General features: G+C 33.2%; 5 protein-coding genes across 8 annotated transcripts; all 5 read left to right on the top strand.

Annotated features, from left to right (window-relative positions):
• Positions 1–359: 359 nt before the first annotated feature.
• Positions 360–3,375, top strand: LOC130641307 (histone-lysine N-methyltransferase SETMAR-like). Its single transcript, XM_057448050.1, has 3 exons — positions 360–535; positions 2,053–2,218; positions 2,622–3,375. Exons 1-3 carry the CDS (start codon positions 497–499, stop codon positions 3,179–3,181), a joined length of 765 nt encoding a protein of 254 aa, XP_057304033.1. The 5' UTR covers positions 360–496; the 3' UTR covers positions 3,182–3,375.
• Positions 3,376–3,631: 256 nt separating this feature from the next.
• On the top strand, positions 3,632–5,743 carry LOC130641301 (ADP-ribosylhydrolase ARH1-like). Its single transcript, XM_057448044.1, has one exon. The coding sequence runs from the start codon at positions 3,644–3,646 to the stop codon at positions 4,781–4,783; it is 1,140 nt and encodes a 379-aa protein (XP_057304027.1). The 5' UTR covers positions 3,632–3,643; the 3' UTR covers positions 4,784–5,743.
• A 305-nt stretch (positions 5,744–6,048) lies between these two features.
• Positions 6,049–22,105, top strand: LOC130641313 (uncharacterized). 4 transcript variants are annotated; one of them, XM_057448056.1, is made up of 6 exons: positions 6,049–6,276; positions 10,241–10,334; positions 10,503–10,662; positions 11,142–11,201; positions 12,884–13,009; positions 21,632–22,105. In XM_057448056.1, the coding sequence occupies exons 1-5, from the start codon at positions 6,205–6,207 to the stop codon at positions 13,005–13,007; spliced, it is 510 nt and encodes a 169-aa protein (XP_057304039.1). In that variant the 5' UTR covers positions 6,049–6,204; the 3' UTR covers positions 13,008–13,009; positions 21,632–22,105. The 4 variants fall into 4 exon arrangements, with proteins under 4 accessions (XP_057304039.1, XP_057304041.1, XP_057304042.1 ...); XM_057448058.1 differs by lacking the exon at positions 21,632–22,105 and adding an exon at positions 20,044–20,367; XM_057448059.1 differs by lacking the exon at positions 21,632–22,105 and adding an exon at positions 14,622–16,278.
• Positions 13,014–17,704, top strand: LOC130641299 (muscarinic acetylcholine receptor M3-like). Its single transcript, XM_057448040.1, has 2 exons — positions 13,014–13,853; positions 16,285–17,704. Exon 2 carries the CDS (start codon positions 16,298–16,300, stop codon positions 17,558–17,560), a length of 1,263 nt encoding a protein of 420 aa, XP_057304023.1. The 5' UTR covers positions 13,014–13,853; positions 16,285–16,297; the 3' UTR covers positions 17,561–17,704.
• Positions 22,106–22,435: 330 nt separating the features above from the next.
• On the top strand, positions 22,436–23,295 carry LOC130641310 (transmembrane emp24 domain-containing protein 7-like). The gene has a single exon (XM_057448053.1). The coding sequence runs from the start codon at positions 22,501–22,503 to the stop codon at positions 23,113–23,115; it is 615 nt and encodes a 204-aa protein (XP_057304036.1). The 5' UTR covers positions 22,436–22,500; the 3' UTR covers positions 23,116–23,295.
• Positions 23,296–24,995: the final 1,700 nt, after the last annotated feature.

Raw genomic sequence — 24,995 nt, 5'->3', positions numbered from 1 at the left:
TGCATATTATAGTAATTTATTACACCATTTACAACCTGGGTCTTATAAAAAATTGATCTTTTATCTCTAAAATAGACACAGCAACGATTTAGGCTTTTTTATAAAATGTCTAATTTGTAGCAGTGTGAGCAGGTTAATTGAGTTTTTCAAGTTTTACCTTGTAATTTTCCTGGTGTTTGTTTTACCATGTTTGTTTGTTGACTTTTGTAACAAAGAAGATCAAACCGAATCTGTATTTTGTGTTTTTCTAGCTCAGGTCTAGACAATTTCATTTGCCTTTGTTTTGAAAAATCCCATTTGCGAAATTTGAGAACAGTTAAACATGTGTAGTGATAAATAAACTTATTGTATATTCTCAAGAGTTGTTTATTATTATGTAGATATATAGGTATGTGTATACAGTTTGTGCAGCACCTGCAATAAAGAGGGACCGTGATGGCTAGACCTAAATAAATAGCTGTTTATTGTATAAATAAAAAAATGTTTGGAGCATAAAATGGACGTAAAGCAAGATATAGTTACACCCCAATATAAGGTATAGCTTTTCGGATGTTGGTGTGTTTATTTTTTGTGTACTTTGGATAATTTGAATGTTGGTTCATTTTATTTGTTTTCATATGGTCAGCAATTGCCATTGTGCTTCAATATATATTCAAAAAATTAAGTCAAATTTTTTTAATAAATAAGTTTCTGTTAAACTCCTTTTTAAAGAAAATATTGTCAGTGAATAATGGTAATAAAATGTTGAGCATATTTTAAATATTTTGATTTATATGACATATAATAGGCCAAAAATTATTCCGAAATAAATTGATGCATAATAAGAATTTTCACAGTGGGCTAAAATTTTTCTTGCTATAAGCACTTTCATCTCAAACAATTGTATTTTGTAACTACTGATATTCAAATCTCCGAATTATCTGATTTATTTTTTATTTTTAAAAACTGGTATAATATAAATAAAAATAAGTAAATTATTTGCCACATTGGTTAAATTATATATCTATTGAAATTGACAAAGGTTTTTTAGCTTTTGCCATTGTCAGGTCTACCTGCGGAATAACTGATAACAACATAGCACATCTTCAGGTCTTTCTATATATGAATAAAACTGGTCTCTCGACTTTATGTTTAAACCAAATCTTTATTGTTGCGTTAATAACACTATTTTGCAGGAATTGAAAAAAAGACAAATTTGACTTAGAGTTCAGTTACTATAAAAAACCTTTAAAAGTATCTAGGAATCTTTTTTTTTAAAAAAAATCTTTATTGGTTCTCGAGATAATATTCACAATATTTATATCAAATTTTACCTTGTTCTCTGCTTGTTTGCAATTTATATAAAATTTACTTTAAACAAATAATAGCTATTATATTTAATCAAAAGTTGTGCTTCACAATTTTTAATCCTGATTTTGCACTTCTTGAGGTCCTATTTGCAAATTTTTTTTTTCTGCAAACAATTTTTTTTACCTGAGGTACAGTATCTTAAACTTTAAAAACAGGATTGACAAATAAGAAAAAGTTTACTAGTGCGTTCTATGTCAGGCCTCAAAAAATTACGTGCACGATCAGCATTATTCACTGATTGGTACGCAACATCAAAGATTGGGCCCGAAAAGTCGTGCACATGAAATTTGTAAGAATTCCCAGCACCAACAAGGTCAGTGCCTACACAAAATGAATTTCTATTCTGTAACAAATCACTTGGTCCTCGAGATGTTGATAATTCACAGAAAAGCAATGCTGTACACGTCGATAGAAAAAAGGTTTTGTGCATATGTATAAAAATAGGTCTTCCTGAACAAGTTTACACATCACGGTGCCTGATTCCATGTAACCCGTTTCCGATCATACACGATCGTGTAACATTACTTAAATACTGAGCCCGATTTATTGTGTACGATAAAATCAAATCTTTTAAGGCCTGTATGTCAGTTTTTCAGTATGGCAAGTAGTCAAGATAAAGCATGCATATATTGAAGTCCGTTCCCAGCCTTGTTATACACTATTTTAACTTGTGTTTATGTTTGTGTTATGTTCTTATTTTAGTACAGCAGAGTTTGCATTCCATCAAAGGCTTTTCTAGAAACAAATGCGTTGGAGCCAATACCATTTGGCTGTGGATGTTTGAAATCTTGCGAAGATGAGGAAATTTGTTTATGTCTAGCTCAACACAATTGCCTTTATGTTGACGATCATCTTTGTGATCTTATTAGTAGGTTTGATACTTTTTAAATTCGTGTTCGATTTGATACTGTTTCGGCTGTTAAAAATTAAATTGAAATATTAATTGGCCCTAAAAAAGCACAATGCTATTTTGTTGCTGGTCTAAAAGCAAGTCGAACAAAATTAATTTTTGTTTTTGTGCCAAGGTTAGTTGTATGTTGCAATTTTTTTTTCTTGTTTAATTGTTTTTATTTCATTTTTGCATTTATGACGAATCAAAATAGAAAAAGATTTACTTCAATCCTCTAGCATGCCTAACTATAAGTAAATGGATAAAGATTAAGAATCCACAAAAAGGATCAAATCAACTTTTTTTATCCGACTGAACTCACAAACGATCAAGGTTTAGTCTCGGCATTATCTTAATGATTTTAGTAATTTATTTCTTGTAGATAAAGAGCCTCTTTTTGAATGCAACGAGTGCTGTTCGTGTTCTGATGAATGTAGAAATCGGTTAGTTCAATTAGGTTCAAAATACGTGTTTCAAGTGTTTCAAACTGAAAACAAAGGATTTGGACTGAAATCAAGCATGCATGTTACCAAAGGCTCATTTGTTATCGAATATGTTGGTGAATTACTCACAGAGACTGAAGCGAAAACAAGAATCTCAAAATATACGTCCCACAGCAGTTGTTATCTATATGCTTTAAGAGAATTTTTTGGTAACAAGAAAACTTCACATTTTATAGATGCTAGTAAAGTCGGTAATGAGTCAAGATTCATAAATCACTCGTGTGATCCAAATCTAATCATGATACCAGTTCGTGCTAATACCCTATTTCCTCACTTTGCACTCTTCGCTTTAAAAGATATTCCAATTGGCAATGAGCTTACTTTTGATTATGGTGTGCGACATATGGATATAGTAGATGAGCAAAAACAATGTGAATGTTTTTGCAACTCTTCTAATTGTTGTGGTGTTTTACCATTTGATCAAAGTTTGTTTTTGTGAGATAATTTCGTGAGACCTAACCTGAGAATATCGATTTGGCATGGAGGCTTCTTCTTGTGCAACATGCACAATGACCGATAAACAACCACAATGAGACATATGAAAGTGTACGCTGGTTTACTTATGGTATGACCCACTAGAAATATAGTAATTGAAATTATGGCTTTACTTTAATGAGCGACAATCTGTTTTAATTGTATTCTATTGACTTGGAATGATTCTATTATGCACTGTATTTGTAAGAAAAGGATGTTACGATGCATATATTTCTCACCTCTACATTTTCGGTGACGCACAATCGATTTTAAAATTTACCTTTTTAAGATACTGTGATAGCTTAGGCAATGCAAGTTTGAACAGATAAAGAGATAACTCAGTGTTTGGAGTGTTCCCCTGTATTACAATAAATAATTTAGCTTGTACTAAAATATGTTCTAACACTATTTGTAGTAAAAATTTACTATGGAAGAAAAGTATATCGCTGCTATGGTATTAGCAGGTGTTGGTGATGCCATGGGCTATAAAAATGGTTCTTGGGAATTTTGTTTTGATGGTGAGGAAATTCACAAGGAAGTCAAAAGTCTCGGTGGTGTGAAGAAACTGGTCATTTCTAAGCCAAACTTTATTGTTAGTGATGATACTGTATTGCTGCTTTCGACAGCTGAAGCTCTCATTAAAAAAGCGAAAACTGAAAACCTGGAAGAGATTTATTCAGAAATTGCTTTTCATTATAAGCGAGATTTTGTGGCAGACATGTGTAATCGATCTGGAGGTTTAACAACAGCGAGTTCATGTTATGCTTTGCGACCAAGCGCACCAAATGGTTGGCAAATTCCATTTAATCCTCGTGGTGGAGGGTGTGGTGCAGCAATGAGGACAATGTGCATCGGTTTGCGCTACCCAAATATCTTTAATGTTGCATGTCTGGAAAAATTAATAGCAGTAAGTGTTGAAAGCGGACGTATGACTCACAACCATCCAACAGGATTCTTGGGTTCGTTTGCAACTGCTTTGTTTGGTGCTATGGCCATACAAAAATTGCCTTTACTAAGATGGGGATTTGTTCTTATGTCTCTCTTACCCAAAGTACTGACTTATGTTAAGAAAGAAGGTAGAGATGTGGAGGAAAATGAAAAGGCATGGTCATATTTCCAAGAGCAATGGCAAAAATATTTAACATTGCGTAATCTACTAGATGGCAAGAGTAAGCCAGTTTTTCCAAATAATTATGGAGTTAAAGACAGGGATGCTTTTTATAAATCTCTAGCTTACCAGTGTAGATGGGGTGGCGCAAGTGGACATGATGCCCCCATGATTGCATATGATGCTCTTTTGTATGCAAATGATCAATGGATGACGTTATGTAAACATGGTATGTTGCACAGCGGTGACAATGACTCAACTGGTGTCATTGCTGGGTTCTGTTACGGTGCAATGTATGGATTCAAAGATGTCCCTGATTGTAATTACAAAAGAGTTGAATACAGCGAAAGGTTAACTAATGCTGGACGTATGTTGTATCAAATAGCCTCAACAAATGGTTATCTTGTAAAGTCGACTGATGGTTGTGAACTGCCTGTTGAAAAATTATTTCTGCAGTAGTGCAAGATTTAGTAAATATACATTTTGCGAATATACTGTCTGATGATGTAAGTTAAAAATAACATATTGAGTTTACCATATCAATCAAATTGCATCATTTATTATAAGTTAGTTCTATATCGAATTGCAAAAAAATACGAGACAATAAATACTATTTAAGTTTAAGACATTAAATCAATCCTTCTTGCATATTAAATTTTTTATTTAAAATACGATGAAAATTATAGTAAAAACAGTTAGTGAAAATCTTAGTATCGTTATGTGTTTTTTAGATTTCTCTCTATCGAGTTTAGATATTTGATTTGGATACATACTTGAACACGGGCACTTTATTTAAAACATATTTTAAGAACGGTATGCTTTTTTTACATAGCTATTTAAGCAGTGCGCATTTATTTGGTGATTTTTAGTACTGGTTAATCCATTAGGTGAAATTTCTTTTCTTAAATTATGTTGATAAATTATGTTTAAAAAGCTGTTTTTGAGTTTTTTATAGGCACTGTGGGATTTTTTACCTTTTTAGTTCAACACATGTTTTGCGCCCAATTAAAATTTCCTTTTACACTAATGTATCCATCATTCGTTTTGTGTTTTCTATATACAAACATATTTTAAATTATTTTATCATCTATAATGTTGTTTGATATACATAGTCACTTGTGTGTTATGTCAAGTCTGTAAATCATTAAATTTGAACTTTTAATGTGTTTATGTTTTTATATGTATTATTTGAACTTTATATACCTTTCCACATATAAAAATAGTATTACGGTGTAGTTCAAACCTTGGACAAAGTATTCAACAACGTTTTTTAAACATAAATTGGTGCCATGTACTTGTAAAAGCTCTTCTAATATGCGTTTGTGTCATGTGCAAATATTCCACACTTTAATTTACATTATGTGTTGTGTAATTGAGAAGTTAGCATTGTTTTCAAAGCAAAATGAATGTCGAAAGTCACAGTAATATTTTAACTAAGCATCTTTACCCGTTTTATTCTTCTTTATTTTTTTTTTATTGTACATGCATAGAATTTTTATTTTGATTGAGGGTAATATGTATTACACCACAGTTATTTAAGAAACCTAACAAGTTGTCTAACTCAAAGCTTTTTATCCTCTACTGAATCCACTATACTGAGTTCTGTCAAAATAGACATGTGTTTGACCCTGTTCTCTACTTCAATTTGAAATGTGTTCTAAGAAAACTCAAGAAGTGTTTATCAGTAATTACAAAAACTTATCTCTTTCTTATCTTCATAGTTTCTAGTACTAAATTTATTCATTTGTCCCGAGAAGTTAAAAGCCTTTATTGAGCACCCTCTTAGCCCTGTGTTTATAGAAAAAATGATGTATGCAATTAACACGACTAACTTCCTATATTTTATATTTTTGTTTGCCTTCTTTTTAGGATCATAAGAAATGGCTAAAAATTCAAAAAAGAGTATAAAGCCTTTCCGAAGACTAAATAATCAACCTGTTGTTAGTAACAACGTAAGTACTATTTTCAACGTTGTGGTCACCATTACAACCAATAAAAAGTAGTTTTGACCAGAGCATGCTTTCAGAAGGAGAATTAATGATATAAAACTGTATTTTTATTCCCTATCCTAGAGTGAAATAATTAAACAAAAAATTCATGTATAAATATAGCTAAAAAGTTTTGAAGCCTAAAAATGATCTACAATCATCGACAAATATAGAAACTACTATATATTGAAAATATTATTTGAATCTGCCTGCGAAGCATTTAATCCTTGTGTCATTATCATCATCATCATCATTCTCGGCTTTACGTCCGTTTTCCATGCTAGCATGGGTTGGACGGGGTATATTAATGACCCTCTTCCAATCTGATCTAAACTGTGTTAGATCTAAACTCAACTTCCTCTCTATCAAGTCTGTCCTTATAACCTCCTGCCAAGTCCTTCTCGGTCTGCCTCTGGGCTTTGCCCCAGGAACTATCAAGTCTCTACACTTTCTTACCCAATTATCCTCCTCCATTCTTTCCAAGTGCCCCAGCCAATTCAATCTTCTTATCTGGATAACATCTTTAATTCTACAGAGACTTAGCCTGCTTCTTAGCTCATCTGAACTCTTTCTGTCTCTCAGACTGGCATTACACATCCACCTAACCATTCTCATATCATTCCTTTCTAAACGGTCAAGATCTTCCTGCTTCACTGCCCATGTCTCACTACCGTACAACATAACACTTCTTACACAGGCCTCATACAACCTACCTTTTACCTCAATTGACAGGACTCTGCTAGTCAGTAAAGGAAGTAACTCTCTAAACTTTTTCCAAGCAGAACCTATCCTGCAAGTAACACTTCTTCCAACACCCCCTTCACTGCCCAACATATCACCTAAGTAACAGAAGTTCTTAACTATCTCTAACGAGCCACTGTTGTACATCATTAAAGCTGGAAATACTTCATTCTCTATAATCTCACCTTTGCAACGCTTGCATACAAACTGTATGTCAGCTCTTAACCTGCCACTAATACTACTGCACTTCTTATGTACCCAATGCTTGCAAGTCTGACAAAAATTGAGTTACTACCAACCCCTTTCCTGCAAACTCCACAAGGCCACTTTCCAACTACAAGGTCACACTTGGCTGCAATGCTACTTATCATGACTTTAGACTTTGCTGTGTTTACCTTCAGCCCTTTCTCTTCTAGTCCTTTCTTCCACTTCTCAAACTTTTCAACTAATTCTTCCATCGACTCTGCTATGAGAACCAAATCATCTGCATACAATAACTCCCATGGACAACCTGTTCTGAACTCCATCGACAGCGCTTCTAAGACTAGAATAAACAACAAAGGACTAAGTACAGAACCCTGATGTACACCAACATTTACACTAAATTCATCACTAAGTGAATCGTTAATCCTGACACGACTTCTAGCATTGCTGTACATAGACTGAACCATCGTAACTAGCCACTCATCCACACCTAATTTTCTCATAGCCCACCAAATAACTTTACGTGGCACTCTATCAAAAGCTTTCTCTAAATCTACAAAGGCAAAATAGAGATTCTTTCTCTTTCCTAAATACTTTTCCTGAAGCTGTCTGAGTAAAAATATTGCATCTGTTGTGCCACGCCCTGGAACAAAACCAAATTGCATCTTATCTATATCAATTTTTTCTCTAAGTAACTTATCAATCACTCTTTCAATAACTTTCATTACTTGATCAACCAACTTCAAACCTCTATAGTTACCCCTTTCTAATGCATCACCCTTGCCCTTGAAACAGTTCACTATTACACTCGACTGCCACTCACTCGGAATAGCACCATCCTTTATAATCTGGTTAGCAAGACTTGTAATAAGCTCAACTCCAATATATCCAGATGCTTTTACCATCTCTGCAACAATACCTGATACTCCTGCAGCCTTGCCAATCTTCAATTTCCTAATAGCCTCCACTACCCATTCTGTCTTGATCTGCATAGCTGGCCCTTCTACGACATCATCATCAGACAAATTATCCTCGTCCCAATCAAACTCAGTGTTAAGCAACCTCTGATAATGATTCTTCCAAGCTACCCTCCTCTGTGCTAGCCAAAACACCTTCATCATTACGTATACACTTCTCACCTACAATATCTTGATTAGTCTTCTTCATTTGCTTTGCTATCTTGAATACCTCATTGCGCTGGTCTTCCCTTCTTAACACATCTGCAAATCTGTTTCTCTCTGCTTCTGATTTTGCCTTATACACTGCTGTACGAGTGCGACGCTTAGCTTCTAAGTAAATATTTTTACTACCACCTGACTTCCACTCTTTCCAAAGTTTCCTCTTTTCCTTTATACACTGGTCAACCTCATTATTCCACCACCAGGTCTGTCTATGTCTAGCTGGTCCTTTCGTCCACCCACAGGTATCATCAGAAGCTTCTAGAAGACAATTCTTCAAAGTAGTCCAAGTACTTTTAACATTGTCACTATCACATTGACTATTGTAGGCTAACTGCTGAACTTTTGCACTAAATTGTCTTGCTACAATCTCTTCCTTCAGCTTCCAGACTTTTCGACGGGGCCTGTACTTTCCCTTGGCTTCTTTAACACTCTTCAAGATAATATCACAAACCAGCAACCTATGCTGGGAAACACACTCTTCCCCCGATATAACTTTCACGTCCTTCACCACTTTCTTGTCTGACTTTCTAACCAAAAAGTAATCTATCTGTGTCTTACAACCACCTGACTCATCCATCCATCCATCCATCACTATTACCAATCCAAAAAAGCTTATACCTTGCCCTCCTACCTTCCACAAATCTCACTGAAGCTCCTCTCCACCTAACTTCCTGAACACAACACATATCAACAGATCTACGTTCTAACATTTCAACTACTTCACCTGCTCTACCTCTCAGAGTACCAACATTTACACTAGCCATCCTCAACCTAGTGTTATCTACCTTGTGATTGTGATTATATTGAACAATAAGGAAATAACTGCCTTTGTTTTAAAAATTTTGTCCATAAATGTAGCCGATTGGTAGCCTTGTGGTAGAGCGTTCGCTTGCAGTGTGGGAGGTCTTGGGTTCAAACCGGCCGAGACATGCCAGAGACTATAAAAGTGTGAATCTATAAAAGTGTGAATCTATCCTTTCTGGTTAGCGTTTAGCACAAGAATAATGATATCTTAGTCGCTTGTCTAGTTAAGCGATTGCTGTGCTTGCACGACTTTCGTAGCTCAAATGGGAGCTTTAAATGCACTTGGACCCCCTTCGCAGGACCCTCGTTGATAACAGTACCAATAGGAACTGAAAAGGTCATCTTGGGTAAATAATTTCAATAATAGTTATAATAATAAAGTCACGGGTATTTATTTAAAAGACGTCTGCCGCACCTTGATCACTTCAAACTTTAAAAGTTAAAATCAAAAAATCTTTATCCTTTCGTCAAAAGTAGCAGCAAACTAGGTGATTTTAAAGATGTTTATTTATTTTAAAAGAAACCCTGGAAGCCTTGAAATATGAATGTTTACTTAAAAAATATGCTTCGATTTTTGGCAATGGCTTTTAGGCTTTTTCAATTGTGGTATTTTATGCTTGTGTGCTTTTAAGAGTTTTCAAATGTGGCAAAAATCTTGAAAACATGAAAAACTTAAGCTTCGTAAATTATTTTTTAAATCGTTCAGCCTTGTTAAGTTGTGTTGATTTTATTTATTTATTTTATAGTTGGCATGATGACTTTATTTTGGCCTAAACATAAACATGTGTATTCAAAACGAACGGTTAACGAAATAAATCGTTTAATAAAATCAGTTGCATTCATTAAGAATTAAGATTTGCGAGGTTCTTCATCACACTTTATAGAATTTTATGACTGTAACTGTTACAAGATATTATCATTCAAGTTATTTTATATCCATGCACATGTACTCTCATTTTCTTCATCCTGGCCAGTGCAAGTAAAATTCTTTATTTTAGAAAGTTGCAGCAATTAAAATCAATGACAAAAAGGATTCTGGAAAGGTGTCAAAGAAATCAAAAAGATTACAGAAGACAGCGCAGTTTGTTTCAAGTAAGCATTCATTTAGATTTTTAACTTAAATATATCTTTATGTCGTGATCCTAATGGCGTACTATCGCATTTCTTAATATGAATTTTACTAGACAGACAGACAGACAGACAGACAGACAGACAGATTTTATCAAATAACAACTATTATCAACTGCTATTATAATCTAGAACTGACTGTAAATGAAGAAGCAAGAACGAAGTTAAAGAACGCAAAAAGAAAATCTCAAACAGCCATCGTTGGTAACATGGATCCTTTGCTTGATGCGTTGGTGGATATCTCTGAAGCCAGCATTACGGAGAAGAAAAATATAAAACCACAAAAGAACAGGTAGTGTGTCAATTTTGGTGTGTTTTTACTATTTTTTTTATTTCTTGTGTCTTTTTATTAGCTATTCACATTTATTGATTTTTTTTGTTCTGTAATTCCCTAATGTCTGTATTTCCACAATGTCTGTGCTTTCCTGGCTTACGTCTGTTTTTTCCATGATTTGTATTTATATTTCTGCTGATTTGTGTATGTGTTATTTCCGGTTTGTATCCTTATTTTTCAAAGATAGTGTCTATATTTTCTTTACTATGAGTCCATCTTTTATCTATTTTATTTTGTTTCTAATTTGTGTCTGATTTTTTCGGTTTGTTATCTACTCATTCTTTTGTTTTTTTACTTGTTTTTTTTTTCAGCTTTAATATGTGTTTCATATCATCTTTCTATACTTTATTTATCTTCAAATTTAGTAATAGTTAAAAAAGGCATTGTTCATCAGAAAAGTATTCTCCCTTTCATTTTTTTCCTGCTTTTATTTATAGCAAACCAGCTAGAGAATGTAAAAAAAAAATTGCTTCAGAGAAACGCAGACAGCAGTCAGAGTAAGTAGCTACAGGTTATATTTTGATTTTAAATTCTATCCACGTGTCTATTATCATTGCCTGTAACATCCTTTCGACTTCCATTCCATTTTCTTTCTACTCTCTTCCCCTTTTATACTTTCCAGTTATTTTTTTGTTGTGTTTTTGTTGATTTAACTAATTGTGTAGTTTCTTTCCCTATCTAATCTCCTTTTCGTGGAATCACCGTCTATATAACAACGAGGAGTTTTGCAGCCAAGTGTGAAAATCTGTTTATACGTAATCTCCGCTTTGGTCGTTTCGTGAGGAACATTCAGTTGTTTTCGTCCCGTTCCGCTATGTCGTGAAAATTAAATCTAGAAAGAAGAGAAGTGTTTGTCGTCGTATTGACTGACGTTTTTAAAGACCAATTGTTTTATCGGTTATTAAAACTTCTTTTTTGCATTGAAATCTTCTCCACATGCTTATAAACGTATTGACTCTTCTGAGGAGTTTTTTATTTCATCACCTGCTTATAAATCTTTAACAAATTTTCGCAATTTTAATTGCGGTTTGAAATCAATACGACCGGTCGAACTGTACGTGTAATCAATAAACTGATTGTAGGTTGATTTTTTTTAAAAATTTTTGAGAGTGATCGTTTGTGAAACTTTTATTCGTGGAAGTTTATCAGGGTAGGTAGCGTGTTTTTTTTTTTTAACAAAAAATAACATCTTACCCAGGTGTCAACTTCCTACTTGCTTTATACGAAAGTGTAAACCCTGGACTGTTTATTTAAACTAGGTTTTGTATAGAGAATTTATCAAAAGGTTTTCCCTAAACGTTTATTCAAAGGGGTATGTAGTAACCAAACATATATGAGTTGACATTTGCACAACACGATAACTCAAACATTATTTTTATTAGTATATATTTTTCTCGGCATTGTAAACCTTTGCGAGTGTAGCGTGTTCTCATTGTTCCAGTGACGACGACCATAAGGGTGTCCATATTGTGGCTTTTATAACTATCTTTATAACTCTAACATGTCGGTAATAGATTGCTGTGTCGCAAACTCATTACTTAATCCTGCAAAATGTTGCAAACCAATCACTAATTTTGCAAACCAATCACTAATTGTTGCAAACCATGTCCTAAATGTCGCAAACCATTCACTAATGTGGCAAAACATTCATTAAATATCGCAAAACATTCATTAAATATCGCAAAACATTTGCTAAATGTCGCAAACCATCCACTAAATATCGCAAACCATTCACTATCATGTCGCAAAACATTCACAGTAATGTCGCTACGCAACATAATGTGACAACTAAACGCAAGGTGTTGCAATAATGCAGTTTTAAATTAATATGCCTCTAGGCAACATTAAAACAGACTTAAAGGAATTGGTACATTAAAAGAAAATGCGCAAATAAATGTTACTTGATGAGAAGCGATTTCTGTTATATGACATTTAGCGGTATATATGTAACAGTAGATTTGCGATATTTATTGTGTTAGTTGCTCGACTATTGACTAGTGAGTTTTCTGACATTTACTGGCATTTCTTGTTGAATGTGTCATTTATGACAGCACTTGATGATCAGTCATTAAAATTTAATATTTCGTTGTAATCCAATGTTTGGTCGATCGTAACGGTTTCCCAGTGTTCTGTAACTCGGTTCCATGACTAAAATGCAGTGTTTTGTGTTTGTTTTTAGTGTGAACGACATAGCGTTATTTCAAAAGATTTTAACACATCAGAAATTTCAGGAGGATCCACTATTTGCGATAAGTGATCACGTGAAATATCTCATGCAGAGAGAAGAACTTCAAGAAAATTAAAGGTAACTTTTTACACAACTGAAAATCCAATTGTTAAAGTGTTGCAAATCTTGTTTTGCGTTCTCCTCCACAGTGCTCTCCATCGCTGTTAAATAATCAAACTACATTCGCCGCCTCAAACTACATTCGCCGCCTCAAACTACATTCGCCGCCTCAAACTACATTCGCCGCAAATTAAAAAAAAAATTGAAAAATACTTCTATTTTCTTGCTTTTTACAACATTACTTTAATATTTGTTCTCTGTATTCTTTAAAAAACTGATTGTAAGTGTGTTGTAAGTCCATGTTTGGGCCACTCCAACGGGTAAATCCCCTGTAGTACTATAAAAGGGAGACAATAACCACCTTCCAGCTCTACACCCTGCCCCATTAGAACTAAGGTGATGTTAAAGGTGTAAGTTGAATTTGCTTAGAAGTAGCAGGGGTGAAAATATGAAAAAATTGCGTAAGAAGGTTACATTTTTTTTTTATTTTTTCTGTTTTTTTTCGTGGACTTTTTACGGCAATATGTGTTATTTTTTTCTTTAATTAAATTTTTTTTGATTTAATATTCTTTAAAACTAGTTTTTTTGTATTTATTTTTGAGCTTCTGTTTATATGAAATCCTATTTCTATTTGCGTTTTTTATTTAATTATATTTGTTTTTATTTTTGTTTTTAAGTATATTTTTTTTGCGTGTGTTTTTTCGTTTATTGTTTGTCCGTTTAACACCAGCAATTAAAATAAAAATATTAAATGAAACACGTTTTTATTGTATTTTCATCATTTCGAAAAAAGAAGAAAACATATTTCTTCCTCTATATCATACACCAAAACTTTCATACACAAAGCTGTTTTATATCCTCGGTAAGTTAAAATGTTTGCTTTGTTTTGCGTTTTTTTAATTTTTTTACTAATAAGTATTATTTCCTAATCTTTTTTTTAAAATTATTTTTTATCTCTTTTTTTTCTTCTTTGGGATTTATATGTTTCTAGTATGCACTTAGAATTTACTTATATATCCACCAAGCATACACCTGAGTTAATTTGAAGTGGCGTTGAAATTGGAAGGGTAGGGAGCTTGCATTTATTTACCGTAGATCCTTAATTCTTCGCGATCATTAAAAATCTCATCTCTGGGAAAGCCGTCTAATCACGCAGGGCGCTTAATAAGACATTTGATCATGGTACTTTTCAAATAAATAAGAAAATAACACAGAAACCAACAACATTTTTTCTGTTATATACTGGACTGGAGACAAACACCATACCACTCTCTGTTGAGAAAGGCGTACTTCAAAGTGTATGATAAAAGGTGTTTTTTTCAGGTGGGCGCATGAACTGAGATGGGGCGCTAAATTATCGATCTATTCCAAACATATAAATAAATTACTGATGGTTTTTTTCATCTTGTTAAAAATTCTCAAAACACAAAGAATTTTAAATGAAACATTAATTGCTTAAATATTGGGAAACAATATATCTAGCATTTTCCATAACCTTGACTGCAAATATTTTATTTTAGTTGAAATCAGGAGGATAGAAATTGAAATTAGATCTTAAGAGGGGAACTAAAAGTAGAATTGGAACTAAGTCAACACGTAAGAGATCAGGATGAGAATTTGTTATATTTAGGAAACACCCTCCTCCGACACCGTGTCTCGGTGGGCAAGAAATAGATGTGTTTTGCTCGATATCCACGTTTTTGACGAATTCGTTATTTATAAGATCTTTGACTTCAGTCTTTAATTTAATTTCTTTATTTTGAAATGTCTGTTTCCTCGAGTACGTTGGTTAAAATCTGATGGCTAGAAGAAGTAACTACGACAGATAAAATCGTGATGTTTTTTCCACGGAATTCATTAATTCGATTTCGAAATTACAATAGTTAATTATTCGTGTGAAATGAGTTTTAATTTTTAGGATCTTTCATACATTTGGTAGAAAGTAATAGGTGTTTGGTTTATTGGAATATATGCTAACAATATTCAAGATGATTAAAAAAAGTTAAGATTATTCTAAGAATAAACTCATCCTTTTACTTGTGTCACAAACAAGTTTGCGTGTTCACTTTTTCGTGATTCATTTACATGAATATTGTGTTACTCAAAGTCCGTCAAACAATCTAGTCGTTTCTCTGTTTCAAATTGATTTAGTCGTTGTTTTTTGTTTTTGGAAATTGAATGGTTATATTTATTTTTATTCGTGTTTAGCCTGTTGTCTACGTTAATTGAAATTTTAACTTGGTTTATGTAGATCTTGTTGGTTAAAAAAAATGATTTCATTTCTAATAATTGATTTGTTTGTGTTTTATATATTCTAACTGAGTTTGTAAATGTTCCAATTGTTAGATTTTAATTCGTGTTTTAATATTATTCATATTTTTTCTTTGTTTTCCTTTTTTTTTATGTTTATGTGCTGGTGTAATTTACAAGGTATACAATACACTATCACTAATTTCATTTAAAGAAATACAACTTAATATTGAAATAACACAAAACAACTTGTGTTTTTTCGCCATTACAAGCACCGGTATCCGTTCAGTTTTCTTTGTAATTAAGTCTTAAGAAATGTTTTTTTGTGTCTGTTCTAATTTCTTGCTTTGTTAGGAGAAAATTTAATTGAACAGGTCGTGCTATGAAGTAACACGACTCTGTTCATCTCGCTTAGGAATAAAAATGGGCAATTTTGCTTATATTAATCTGTTTGTTTAAAGAAGTCAAATGCGTGTTTTTCGTGCTTTGTAGATTAACAGATGGCGCTAGTTGGTAACAGGTCGCCATTTCTGTCAACTTTCTTATTACCAATGCGATGACCTCGTTTTTAATGAAAAACGAAGATTTTGTTTGTTTGGTTATATTTTTGTTTGTTTCTTTGTCTGTTTTTTGTTTCTTTGCTTGTTTATTTGTTTGTTTCGGGTTGATAACTATAAAGGCTTAAAATCAGGAAGATAGTTGGTATATGATATGTTATGATTTTTTACCATAGCATTAAAGCTCTCCTTTTTACGAAGGCTAGCGTCGCATTTTACTGTTTCTTCGAATGTTCTCTTAACATTCTTATGTAGGAAAGTTATACTTTTATACTTGTATTGGTATGGAAAGTGAAGTATTTTCGTCGGTAAATAAAGACAGTCAAGAATGTTAAGAAGAGTGTTGACACCTGGATGTACTAGACTTTTTCCAATTTTTTGTTGTTTTTTGTTTTTGTTTTAATAATATTATAGCGCCTAAAAAATTTAAATAATTATTACTTTTTACTAGAGACATTTTATTTATTGTATGTTTATTTTATTTAGAGTTTGTGCCGTTATGAGCGTGTCCTTAAACGCGTCTTTTTTGCCGACGCCGTATTTAAATTTAACGAGTTCCGTCAACGTCTCCACAACGGAATTGGTTAAAACGTCATATACTTCAGTTACAACGACGCCGTTTTATTCAATAGCAGAGTTGTTTTTTATTTATTTATCGGGATTTTTGTTAAGTATCGTTACCATTGGTGGAAATGTGCTTGTAGTGATTGCGTATTGGACCAATCCGAGAATAAACAAGTCGGTAACGAATCTATTTATTTTTTCATTGTCGATATCTGATATAACTGTCGGCGTTGTGTCGATTAACTTGTATACAATATATGTTGCTAAAAAGGAATGGTTGCTAGGTGTGGTCGTGTGCGATATATGGTTATGTTTGGATTACGCTTGTTGTCAAGCCTCGGTTATTCATCTCATAGTTATATGTATTGATCGCTATTTCTCTGTCACAAAGCCTCTGAGTTATCGAGCAAAGCGTACGCGCTTTCGCGCCATCGTTGCGATATTACTCGCTTGGTTTCTTGCCTTCTTCCAATGGGCGCCGTGGATTGTAAGCTATCCGTTTATGGTAGGCAGAACTGTGCCTGAGAATGCGTGTTATGTGCAGTTTCTTACGGAGAGTTGGTATATCTCCATTATAACATCCATAGCTGCGTATTATGTTCCAGTACTTATTATGGGAGTGGTGTATTTACGTATTTATTTTCTCATGAAGGAAAGAGAAAAAGCGTTCAACAAGTTAACAAAAGGTCCTAAATCATCAAAGCCCAACTTAGAGATTTTGAATTCGTACAATACTATAGATGCTTCGATGACTGGTTCGCCACGTATTGGGAATAAAAATTCAGTCGCCGTGTGTGACACGCTCAACGCGATCGGGAAGGCGCAACTGTCTAAACTCACTAACGTTCTCAAGCAACGCAAATGCGCGAGAATGTTGAGTATCGTTTTTGCTACATTTACAATCACGTGGTGTCCGTATTATATTTTAACTTTGATATCTCCATTCTGCAAATCGTGTATACCGACCGCTCTTTGGGACTTCAGTTATATGTTCTGTTATATCAACTCTACCGTGAACCCGTTTTGTTATTCTTTGGGTAACAGAGAGTTTCGTGTTGCTTTCAAGAAATTATTGTGTCCTACGCGGAGGATTAGCTCCATACAGAATGAGCCAAAGCTAGCAGTTGCAAAAAAGTCAAAATCGAAATCCATTGTGCAGAAACTTTGCAAGACAGTTGAATTTGAAGAATCCGAATAAAGGATGTTCGTATTTTACCGAACACCTTTCCACATCGAGCAGCAATTGTAATTATATATAAAAGTTATTTAAAAGGTATTAAGAATATATAGACGAGATAAAATATTTTTAGTAAAAAGATATCATTACTTTAATTTTTCAGGACTTTCCATTAATTAATTGCTTCATCCGTATTTATCCTGACGATTGTTGTTCAAGCAAATTTTGTTTCCCTTACCTAATCCGAAAGATTTTCTGTTATTTGATTATCCCGCTTTACTTAAAGCAATTCTTCTTTTGGTATTGGTAATTAACCTACTGACATTAAGATGGAATGCCATTGGGATAATCCCCCTGTTACTATACGGAATTTAGCCAATGAAAAGTGCAGCACGTTTTTAAATTTCTTTGATATTCTTTTTTTAAATTGTCAAAATCCAAATCATAGACATAGATTGGCCTAAATAAAATACGCAAGAGAAAAATTTATTACATCTCTTTAATTTTTGCAACACGGGATTAAAAAATGGTTGATGATATTAGGTTCGCTAAAATAAAGACTAGAAATAATTATCCAAAACAATAAATATTTTTCTTAACAAAATTTGTTCCGTTGAAGATGTAACCAGCATCAATAAATCCTTAAGGTGAGTCAGGTCTAAAGTGTATGTGGTTATTGCGCCCCGCCGAAGGGGCGCACATTTAGTGGACCGCGGGTATATAGTGTTTGTTTTATGTATGGGAGAAGTTTTTTTCTTACTCTCAACTTCGCGGGGGAACTTCGGCTCGAACATCCAACCTATATAATATATAGGTTGATATAACACAACCTGTGTGTTTGGTACCATCAAGACAAAAATAACACTGATCGAGCAAAACTTATCTTGTCTCGGTTTCTTTGTTGTCTCTGAAGATTTGACTGCCATAAAAAATATTAATCGAGATTCTTTTGTTATGTTAATTTAAAGCTTTGTAATATTGTCTCGTTTAATATGCCTAAATGTCACTGCAGCCCACGTGAATTTATCTTCAAGAAAAGGTTTGTTTTTCTTTGTCCAAGTTGTTTCGAAACTTGTTAACAGTAAGTAGAAGGATTACTTATATTTTATATGAAATTAAACTCAGAACGGTTTATGGCGTTGATCCAAAGGCCGCAATTTATAAATGCATCACAATTTAAAGTCAATCAAGAACAGAACATTCCGTGTATGGCCATGACTAAAACTGCTTGCATTTTGTTGGTCTTCCCTTCCCGATGGTCTGGCTTGTCGTAATAGCTTTAATGATGTAGCTAGGGAGCTAAATACTTATTTTTAAATTCTTGCATTTTATAAGTTAATAGTCGTAAAACTACTCTCACTTGTACTACAGCTATCAAGCTAGAACTGCACAAAATAGTGCTTTCATTAGAGTCCCTTTTTTCAGAAGCAACAAAAAACTTTTATCCTGCCCTGTGTAATTTTATCAACAAGGGTGCTGATAAGCCACATACACCGTAAAAAGTATAGGCGTTTTGGGTGAGTAAAATAACTTCTAAAGGAACCTTTGTGAGGCTGCTATCATGTATTCTTGCGGTCAGAATGTTCTCCTTCGTTGCTATCCGATGGAGAAAAAGTGGACTTTTCACGGTCAAACCTTCAAAGTAGCAACCTTACTTAAACAGAATTTACAAGTAAAACGTCGTTAAAATGTCGCAAAATGGCAAAAATTAAGCAGTATCTAAAACATATTAAAGATTTGACTAAAAAAAAAAGAATTCCTTGAAAATCCAGTATTGTATTTATGAAGATTTCACCACAAAAACATTAATTACGGCATTTGTACCCCATTTCATAATGGCTGCCCGTGATTGGTTGACACGAATCCGACCGCAAGAATATATATAAAAAGATATTTGTTGAATCATGAAAAAATATTGTTGTTCATTGCACGGAACAGTCAAGTTGAACTGATAAATTAACCAATAACATAACATAGTTAGCCCTTGCAGTACAACTAGACGCTACCCACAGTATGTTACAGGTTTCTTTGTTTTCTTCCCTTTTTTATGTTTTTTCTTGAAATTATAAATGATGTTGTTGATTTATCAAATCTGACAAATTTATTAATTGAGTGTCTACCCTTTTTTGTATCAACTTGTTCAATTCAATTCGAAAACAATGACCAATCAATTTCCTCGATAATAAACAATCAAATTTGTAAAATTCAATAAATCGATTTCAACAAAATAAGTCCTGTATTGTCCACAGGTTTGAAAATCTTGTATCGCCTGCTTAATATTATACTTGTTTAACAATGATATCAAAGCCAGCTTGACTAAATTTATATATATTTTTATTTATATAGTATACCTTTTGTGTATCACATGGCATTGATTTGTATCTTTTTAATAAATTCTAACTTTAAATCAGATAAGTAGACAATAATTAAACAACCTAGTATTAATTCAGTTCTGGTAAAATTGTATTCTTCTTTCTCAATTTTAAATATACTTTCTTTTTCAGATCATTTGTTATGAAACCATGCACCATCAGCATTTTCGAAAAATCTTCAACGAGAGAAATTTTTAAGGATTTTATTGGTAACTTAACAGAGTAATAATTCATTGAAATTGAAATTGTTCAGAAGTTATTATATATATTCGAATCGTGAAGTTCATACATAGCAAACCTGCATCCTGGAATTTTCGAGATCAGTTATAAAAAAATCCAGTTAAAGTTTTAACTATTGTTTTAGAATATATACTATATATATGTAAAAAAAAAATTATTTTTTATTTATCAAGTTGTATTTTACGTTAATTACAATAATAATTGAGAATTAGGATACTTATGATGTGTTTAAAGTCTACTTCAAATTTCAGAAGCTTTTAGGCTAATGACGGAAATCTTCAAGTCGCAGGGCTTCTTATTTAAAAATTTTCCCCTGGGCAATAAGCTTATTCGCAAGCCTCTATGCAATTCTGTACTGCATTTCTATCATATTCGTCATATTTGGCGGAAAATGTTTCAGCAGAATAGCTTTCAGACACAATTTGTTATCACAGCACAAGAATTTTTGGAGATTTGATAAGTCAAAAATGTATGCGTAAGTCTTTTGAACGAATTTTAACCAAAAATCAAAATCAATGATTACGTGAAATTACACAACAAGAAGGCTAGAGGCGTTTAAAGTGTACATATATTTAATCAAGATCTAACTTTATAGATAGAGCCTTAGCCAAATGTGAAAATAACGAAAATAATAAGTTCTAACACTGCAGTTTTTATAGATTTCAAACGTCCACCATTTTCCATTTTAATTTTAAATCCCGTTCTAAATTTGAATGTTTGAAATCGTTATTAGTAATTCGGGGCGCATTAGTGGTAACTATGGCTAGTAATATAGAGCGTGTGGATCAGACTTTAGTAGTTATATTAAGCGTTTTCTGCATATACCGAGCTCTTTCAAGGCTGGCTGAATGGCAATGTGATATTTTGCCAGAACATGTCAAAATATGTCAAATCCTTTTTGATTTTGTTAAAGTATTTACCTTTTTTGCTGGAACTAATTTCCGTAGATTTTGCTAGTTTTCGTCAGTTTTGTAAATATAAATTAGCCTGAATATTTTGAGAAAATCGCTCGGGAAATAATACCTAATCTTGAATTCCACACTGGGCAAAGGTTAATCCAAATCTATCCTTGACACAATTGGAATCAAAGCAATTACTAAGAATTTCACTGTTTCAATTTTAAATATTGGACTGTGTCGGTTTCTTTTATTTTCAAAATCCGGTATTCCATTTTGACATCAAATGGTGGAAACTGCTTAAGGTCTATGCCGGCGGTGTTTTGGATTCTTAAAATATAATGGTATTGGAGACGAAAGCCAAACTTTGTGTCTGCATAAATTATTTTTAACTTTACTAAAGCCGTTTCTGTGTAAATAACACGCACTCCGAACTTCTTAAAGTTCACTTTTCATTGTTCACAGCGGAGTTAGGACTCTGAATCTAAGTTATTTGGTTAGATTCTAAATGCTAAAGTGCGCTAATTTTTGCTGCCGTCAGCACGCCCGGTTTTCATAGTATTTTGGATTTTTTTTTGCTTTAGGTATTGGAGCGGCTTCTTCCAAAATGCAGATTTTGTGGAAAGTGCACCTAGAGGGTGTTTTTAATATAGTTACTCGGCCTACACTTCAGTTAAAGTGCAACCTCTAACTTGACCAGAGACCTGGTCAAGTGTTGCCTTTTGGTTGTTTCGAGAAATTCGAAAAAACGGTCTTTTGCAAACATGTTTGGAATTGTGTTTTATTTCCTTTAATAATTAACGTGCAGCGTATGAAAAACAAAAGAATTGCTAACTTTTTATAAGAAGAAGATGAAAAAGAAATAGTTTTACCATTTTTTTTTTTTATTTATTTTTTTTTTTTTATATATATGTAACTTGATTTTCTATCAAAAAAATTTAATATTACGCGTTATTTTCGCGAATTATTAGCGCGCGTTCAGGCTATATAATTTTTATAATTGATTTTCTTCCAATTTTCTATGCGTACCAGTCAAAATAATTATTTTTCTTACGCGTTAAATTAGAAGTTTTGCTGGAACATGCTTTACAGTTACCATGGAAACTACTTTACTGGATGATTGTTATGTGAAATGAGCGCAAAAGATTGCTTTTTTAACAACACGCTTTTTTCTTTTACAAAGATATGATGATGACCAGCCTGGTTAGAATTTTGATATTTTTCTTCTTACACGTGGAACTTGCATAAATTAAAAAAATGCGCCATTTTTAATACTACATTGCGCACTTAATTTATTTACGCATAATTAACTTTTAAGCACCTGTTACGTTAATTCTTTTGTTCGCAAAGAATGGCAAGTAATTTATTATTCTGTATAGAAATTTATGCGCACAAAACGTTGCAAAACAAAGTTAGAGAATAAGAAAATTGAGTTGCGTCGCAAGTTTAAATCATGTTTTTAGTTCATAGTTTTATTTTCATTACTCTTAACTTTTGGTTGGCAGACACAAGACACATTCAATTCTATTTAAATGGATACGAATGCTTTTATCATGAAATAAAAACTGGCACAAAATCTTCAGTTGAATATGCTCCTATAAGTGGTTCAAAACCTCATGTCGATGTTACTATAGAAGATCCGAACCAACATGTTTTTTATAGGAAGACACAACAAGAATATGACTATATAAAGTTCGAAACCAACGTTACCGGAACGTATCGCGTTTGTTTCAGTAACATTTACGACTTGATGATGTATAGTAACGTCGTTTATTTTGATTTTGTTGTGGGTGAAGAAGGCAAAATGGTTCGCCTCGATGATAAATCTACGACACCCATGACCCAGGTAGAATCGTCAATTGTAAATATCTACGATGCGATGAAAGTTGTTGAGCTTTATCAAAACCATCACCGCATTCGAGAAGCAAACGGTCGACTCGTGGCACAATCGTTAAACAATAAAGTCATGATGTGGAGCCTTGGACAATCCTTGATATTTGTTGTTATCGCTATAGTGCAAGTATTTGTTCTTAGACAATTTTTTACCACCAAAAAAGAGGAAATATAATTTCATAACATAAGATATCGACTTTTTTAGGTTTTGCGCATTGTATATCATATTATTGATAGAGAGTCCGGCCCTTTTCTACAAAAAAACTTCACGTTTTTACGGAAACCGATACGACCTGGTAATTATTGACTATAGATTGTATTTGTCTCTGCTTAACCTGAATTTCAAGAAAGCCTCTGTTTTTTGTATTTTTTGTAACATGTTTAAGTACGATTCCCTTTACTTTCACGACAAACTTCCTTTAATGGCAAAGCACTTCTCAACGGCACTGAGAAGAATACAACAATTAAGTGTTTTAAAAATTTACATTTTAATAAGAAATAATTTTAACTTAGAGAAGGAGAAGTTGATTTTTTCAACCTTTCCCCACGGTCTTGTTGCTTTTAACATCTAGATGACGATGCAAGCGTAGGGCCTGGTCGTAGTAGACAAATATCATCACTCCCTCCTGCTAAAACCTCTCTGCTTCCTGTATAGCCTGTAGCGTATTTAAAGATTCGAATTATGATAGGAAATTCCCTATTTAACCCAAACATACTTACCCAAGCTGCAATCAGTCACAAATGAAAGTGGCAAACAGTAATGTATGTTTTAGATTATAAATAACTGCTTGAGGACGATTTTTAAAAACTGGCCTTAGAGTTTTCAATTTGTAAGCTATCGCTAAAGATTTCAATTTGTAAGCTATCGCTAGAGTTTTCAATTTGTTAGGTCGCTAGAGTTTTCAATTTGTAAGGTCGCTAGAGTGTACAATTTGTAAGCTCTCACTAGAATTTTCATTTTGTAACCTGTCGCTAACAACTGAGTAACGTAGAAACAGCTGATTTTTATTATTGTACTTTCTAATTAAACTTCAAATATTAATTCTTATATAGAAGTTAATGTACCAAAGTTAATATGTGTTAACAAAAGAACTGTTTATTAAGAAGAAAGTTTTTTCCAACTGCCTGATTGTTTTACGCCAAAATTACCAAGGAGAAAACATAAAGGTACAATAGAACCTCCAAATAGCGGACACTTACGGGACCATAAATTTTGTCCGCTTCAGAGAGGTATCTGCCTTGGAGAGCTTAGAACTAAAAAGTTCCTAAATATAGATAGCTACGTAATTTTTTGTACTAGATCGACTTTCTCTTGGACTCCTCCCCCTTACTTTACTGAATGTTTTTCTCTCTTCCCAGGCGTTTTTTAGAAACTAAAGTCGCTGGAGAAAGAGTTAATAGAGGAGGAGGATAGGGTAAGAAGTACTTTTAAAATATTATAGCTCTGGTTACAAAAAAGATCGTGGAGTGGATTGCTGTAAATAAATGTTTATGAAAGAATTTAAATAGGATAAGCTATTCCAGCTTGCACAGGATGTGTATAGGCGTCGGTGTATGGCCGTGAATGACGCGACGTCGGATCCAGACCTTTAACAGATGTTGGTCAGACGTCAGATTGATACTGAAGCATGACGTTGCGTCGACGTCACTGCGACGCAGATTAAAAAAACAACGAAAATGTACAATTTAATCCAAAGTTGAGGTTTCCTGTACGTGTAAAGACATATTTTTAATAAAACATATCTACTTTGTGCCGTCAAATGGTATTCCTGTAACACAAGTTGAGAAGGTTCATAGATAATAACTTTTGTACCACTGTTTGAAAACGTTGCTAACCGTCGCAGTCACTATTCAATCAATTTCATAAAAAATTGTGAGCAAATTATTTATTAAGTACTCTTTCATTAACTAAGATGGAGAGCCATGCAATTCTTTCGTATGTTTTTAATTATAGCTTTGTTTTTTTAGGCGGAAGTATTTTGTTAGATTTATACACGATACAGATGGTTTTTTTTACAAGAAACGCATTTTACTTTCAACTTCCAAGTCTCGAAA

The sequence above is a fragment of the Hydractinia symbiolongicarpus genome, chromosome 4, assembly GCF_029227915.1.
Source record: "Hydractinia symbiolongicarpus strain clone_291-10 chromosome 4, HSymV2.1, whole genome shotgun sequence".
Taxonomy (NCBI): domain Eukaryota; kingdom Metazoa; phylum Cnidaria; class Hydrozoa; order Anthoathecata; family Hydractiniidae; genus Hydractinia; species Hydractinia symbiolongicarpus.
This window is presented reverse-complemented; position numbering and strand designations above follow the sequence as displayed.

Coding starts and splice junctions, on each gene's coding strand:
- LOC130641307 (XM_057448050.1), top strand. CDS start 497: ATGGACGTAAAGCAAGATATAGTTACACCCCAATATAAG. Junction 536..2,052: donor TAGTTACACCCCAATATAAG/GTATAGCTTTTC, acceptor TTCTTATTTTAG/TACAGCAGAGTTTGCATTCC. Junction 2,219..2,621: donor TCATCTTTGTGATCTTATTA/GTAGGTTTGATA, acceptor TATTTCTTGTAG/ATAAAGAGCCTCTTTTTGAA.
- LOC130641301 (XM_057448044.1), top strand. CDS start 3,644: ATGGAAGAAAAGTATATCGCTGCTATGGTATTAGCAGGTGTTGGTGAT.
- LOC130641313 (XM_057448056.1), top strand. CDS start 6,205: ATGGCTAAAAATTCAAAAAAGAGTATAAAGCCTTTCCGAAGACTAAAT. Junction 10,663..11,141: donor ATAAAACCACAAAAGAACAG/GTAGTGTGTCAA, acceptor TTTTATTTATAG/CAAACCAGCTAGAGAATGTA. Junction 11,202..12,883: donor AAACGCAGACAGCAGTCAGA/GTAAGTAGCTAC, acceptor GTTTGTTTTTAG/TGTGAACGACATAGCGTTAT.
- LOC130641299 (XM_057448040.1), top strand. CDS start 16,298: ATGAGCGTGTCCTTAAACGCGTCTTTTTTGCCGACGCCGTATTTAAAT.
- LOC130641310 (XM_057448053.1), top strand. CDS start 22,501: ATGTTTTTAGTTCATAGTTTTATTTTCATTACTCTTAACTTTTGGTTG.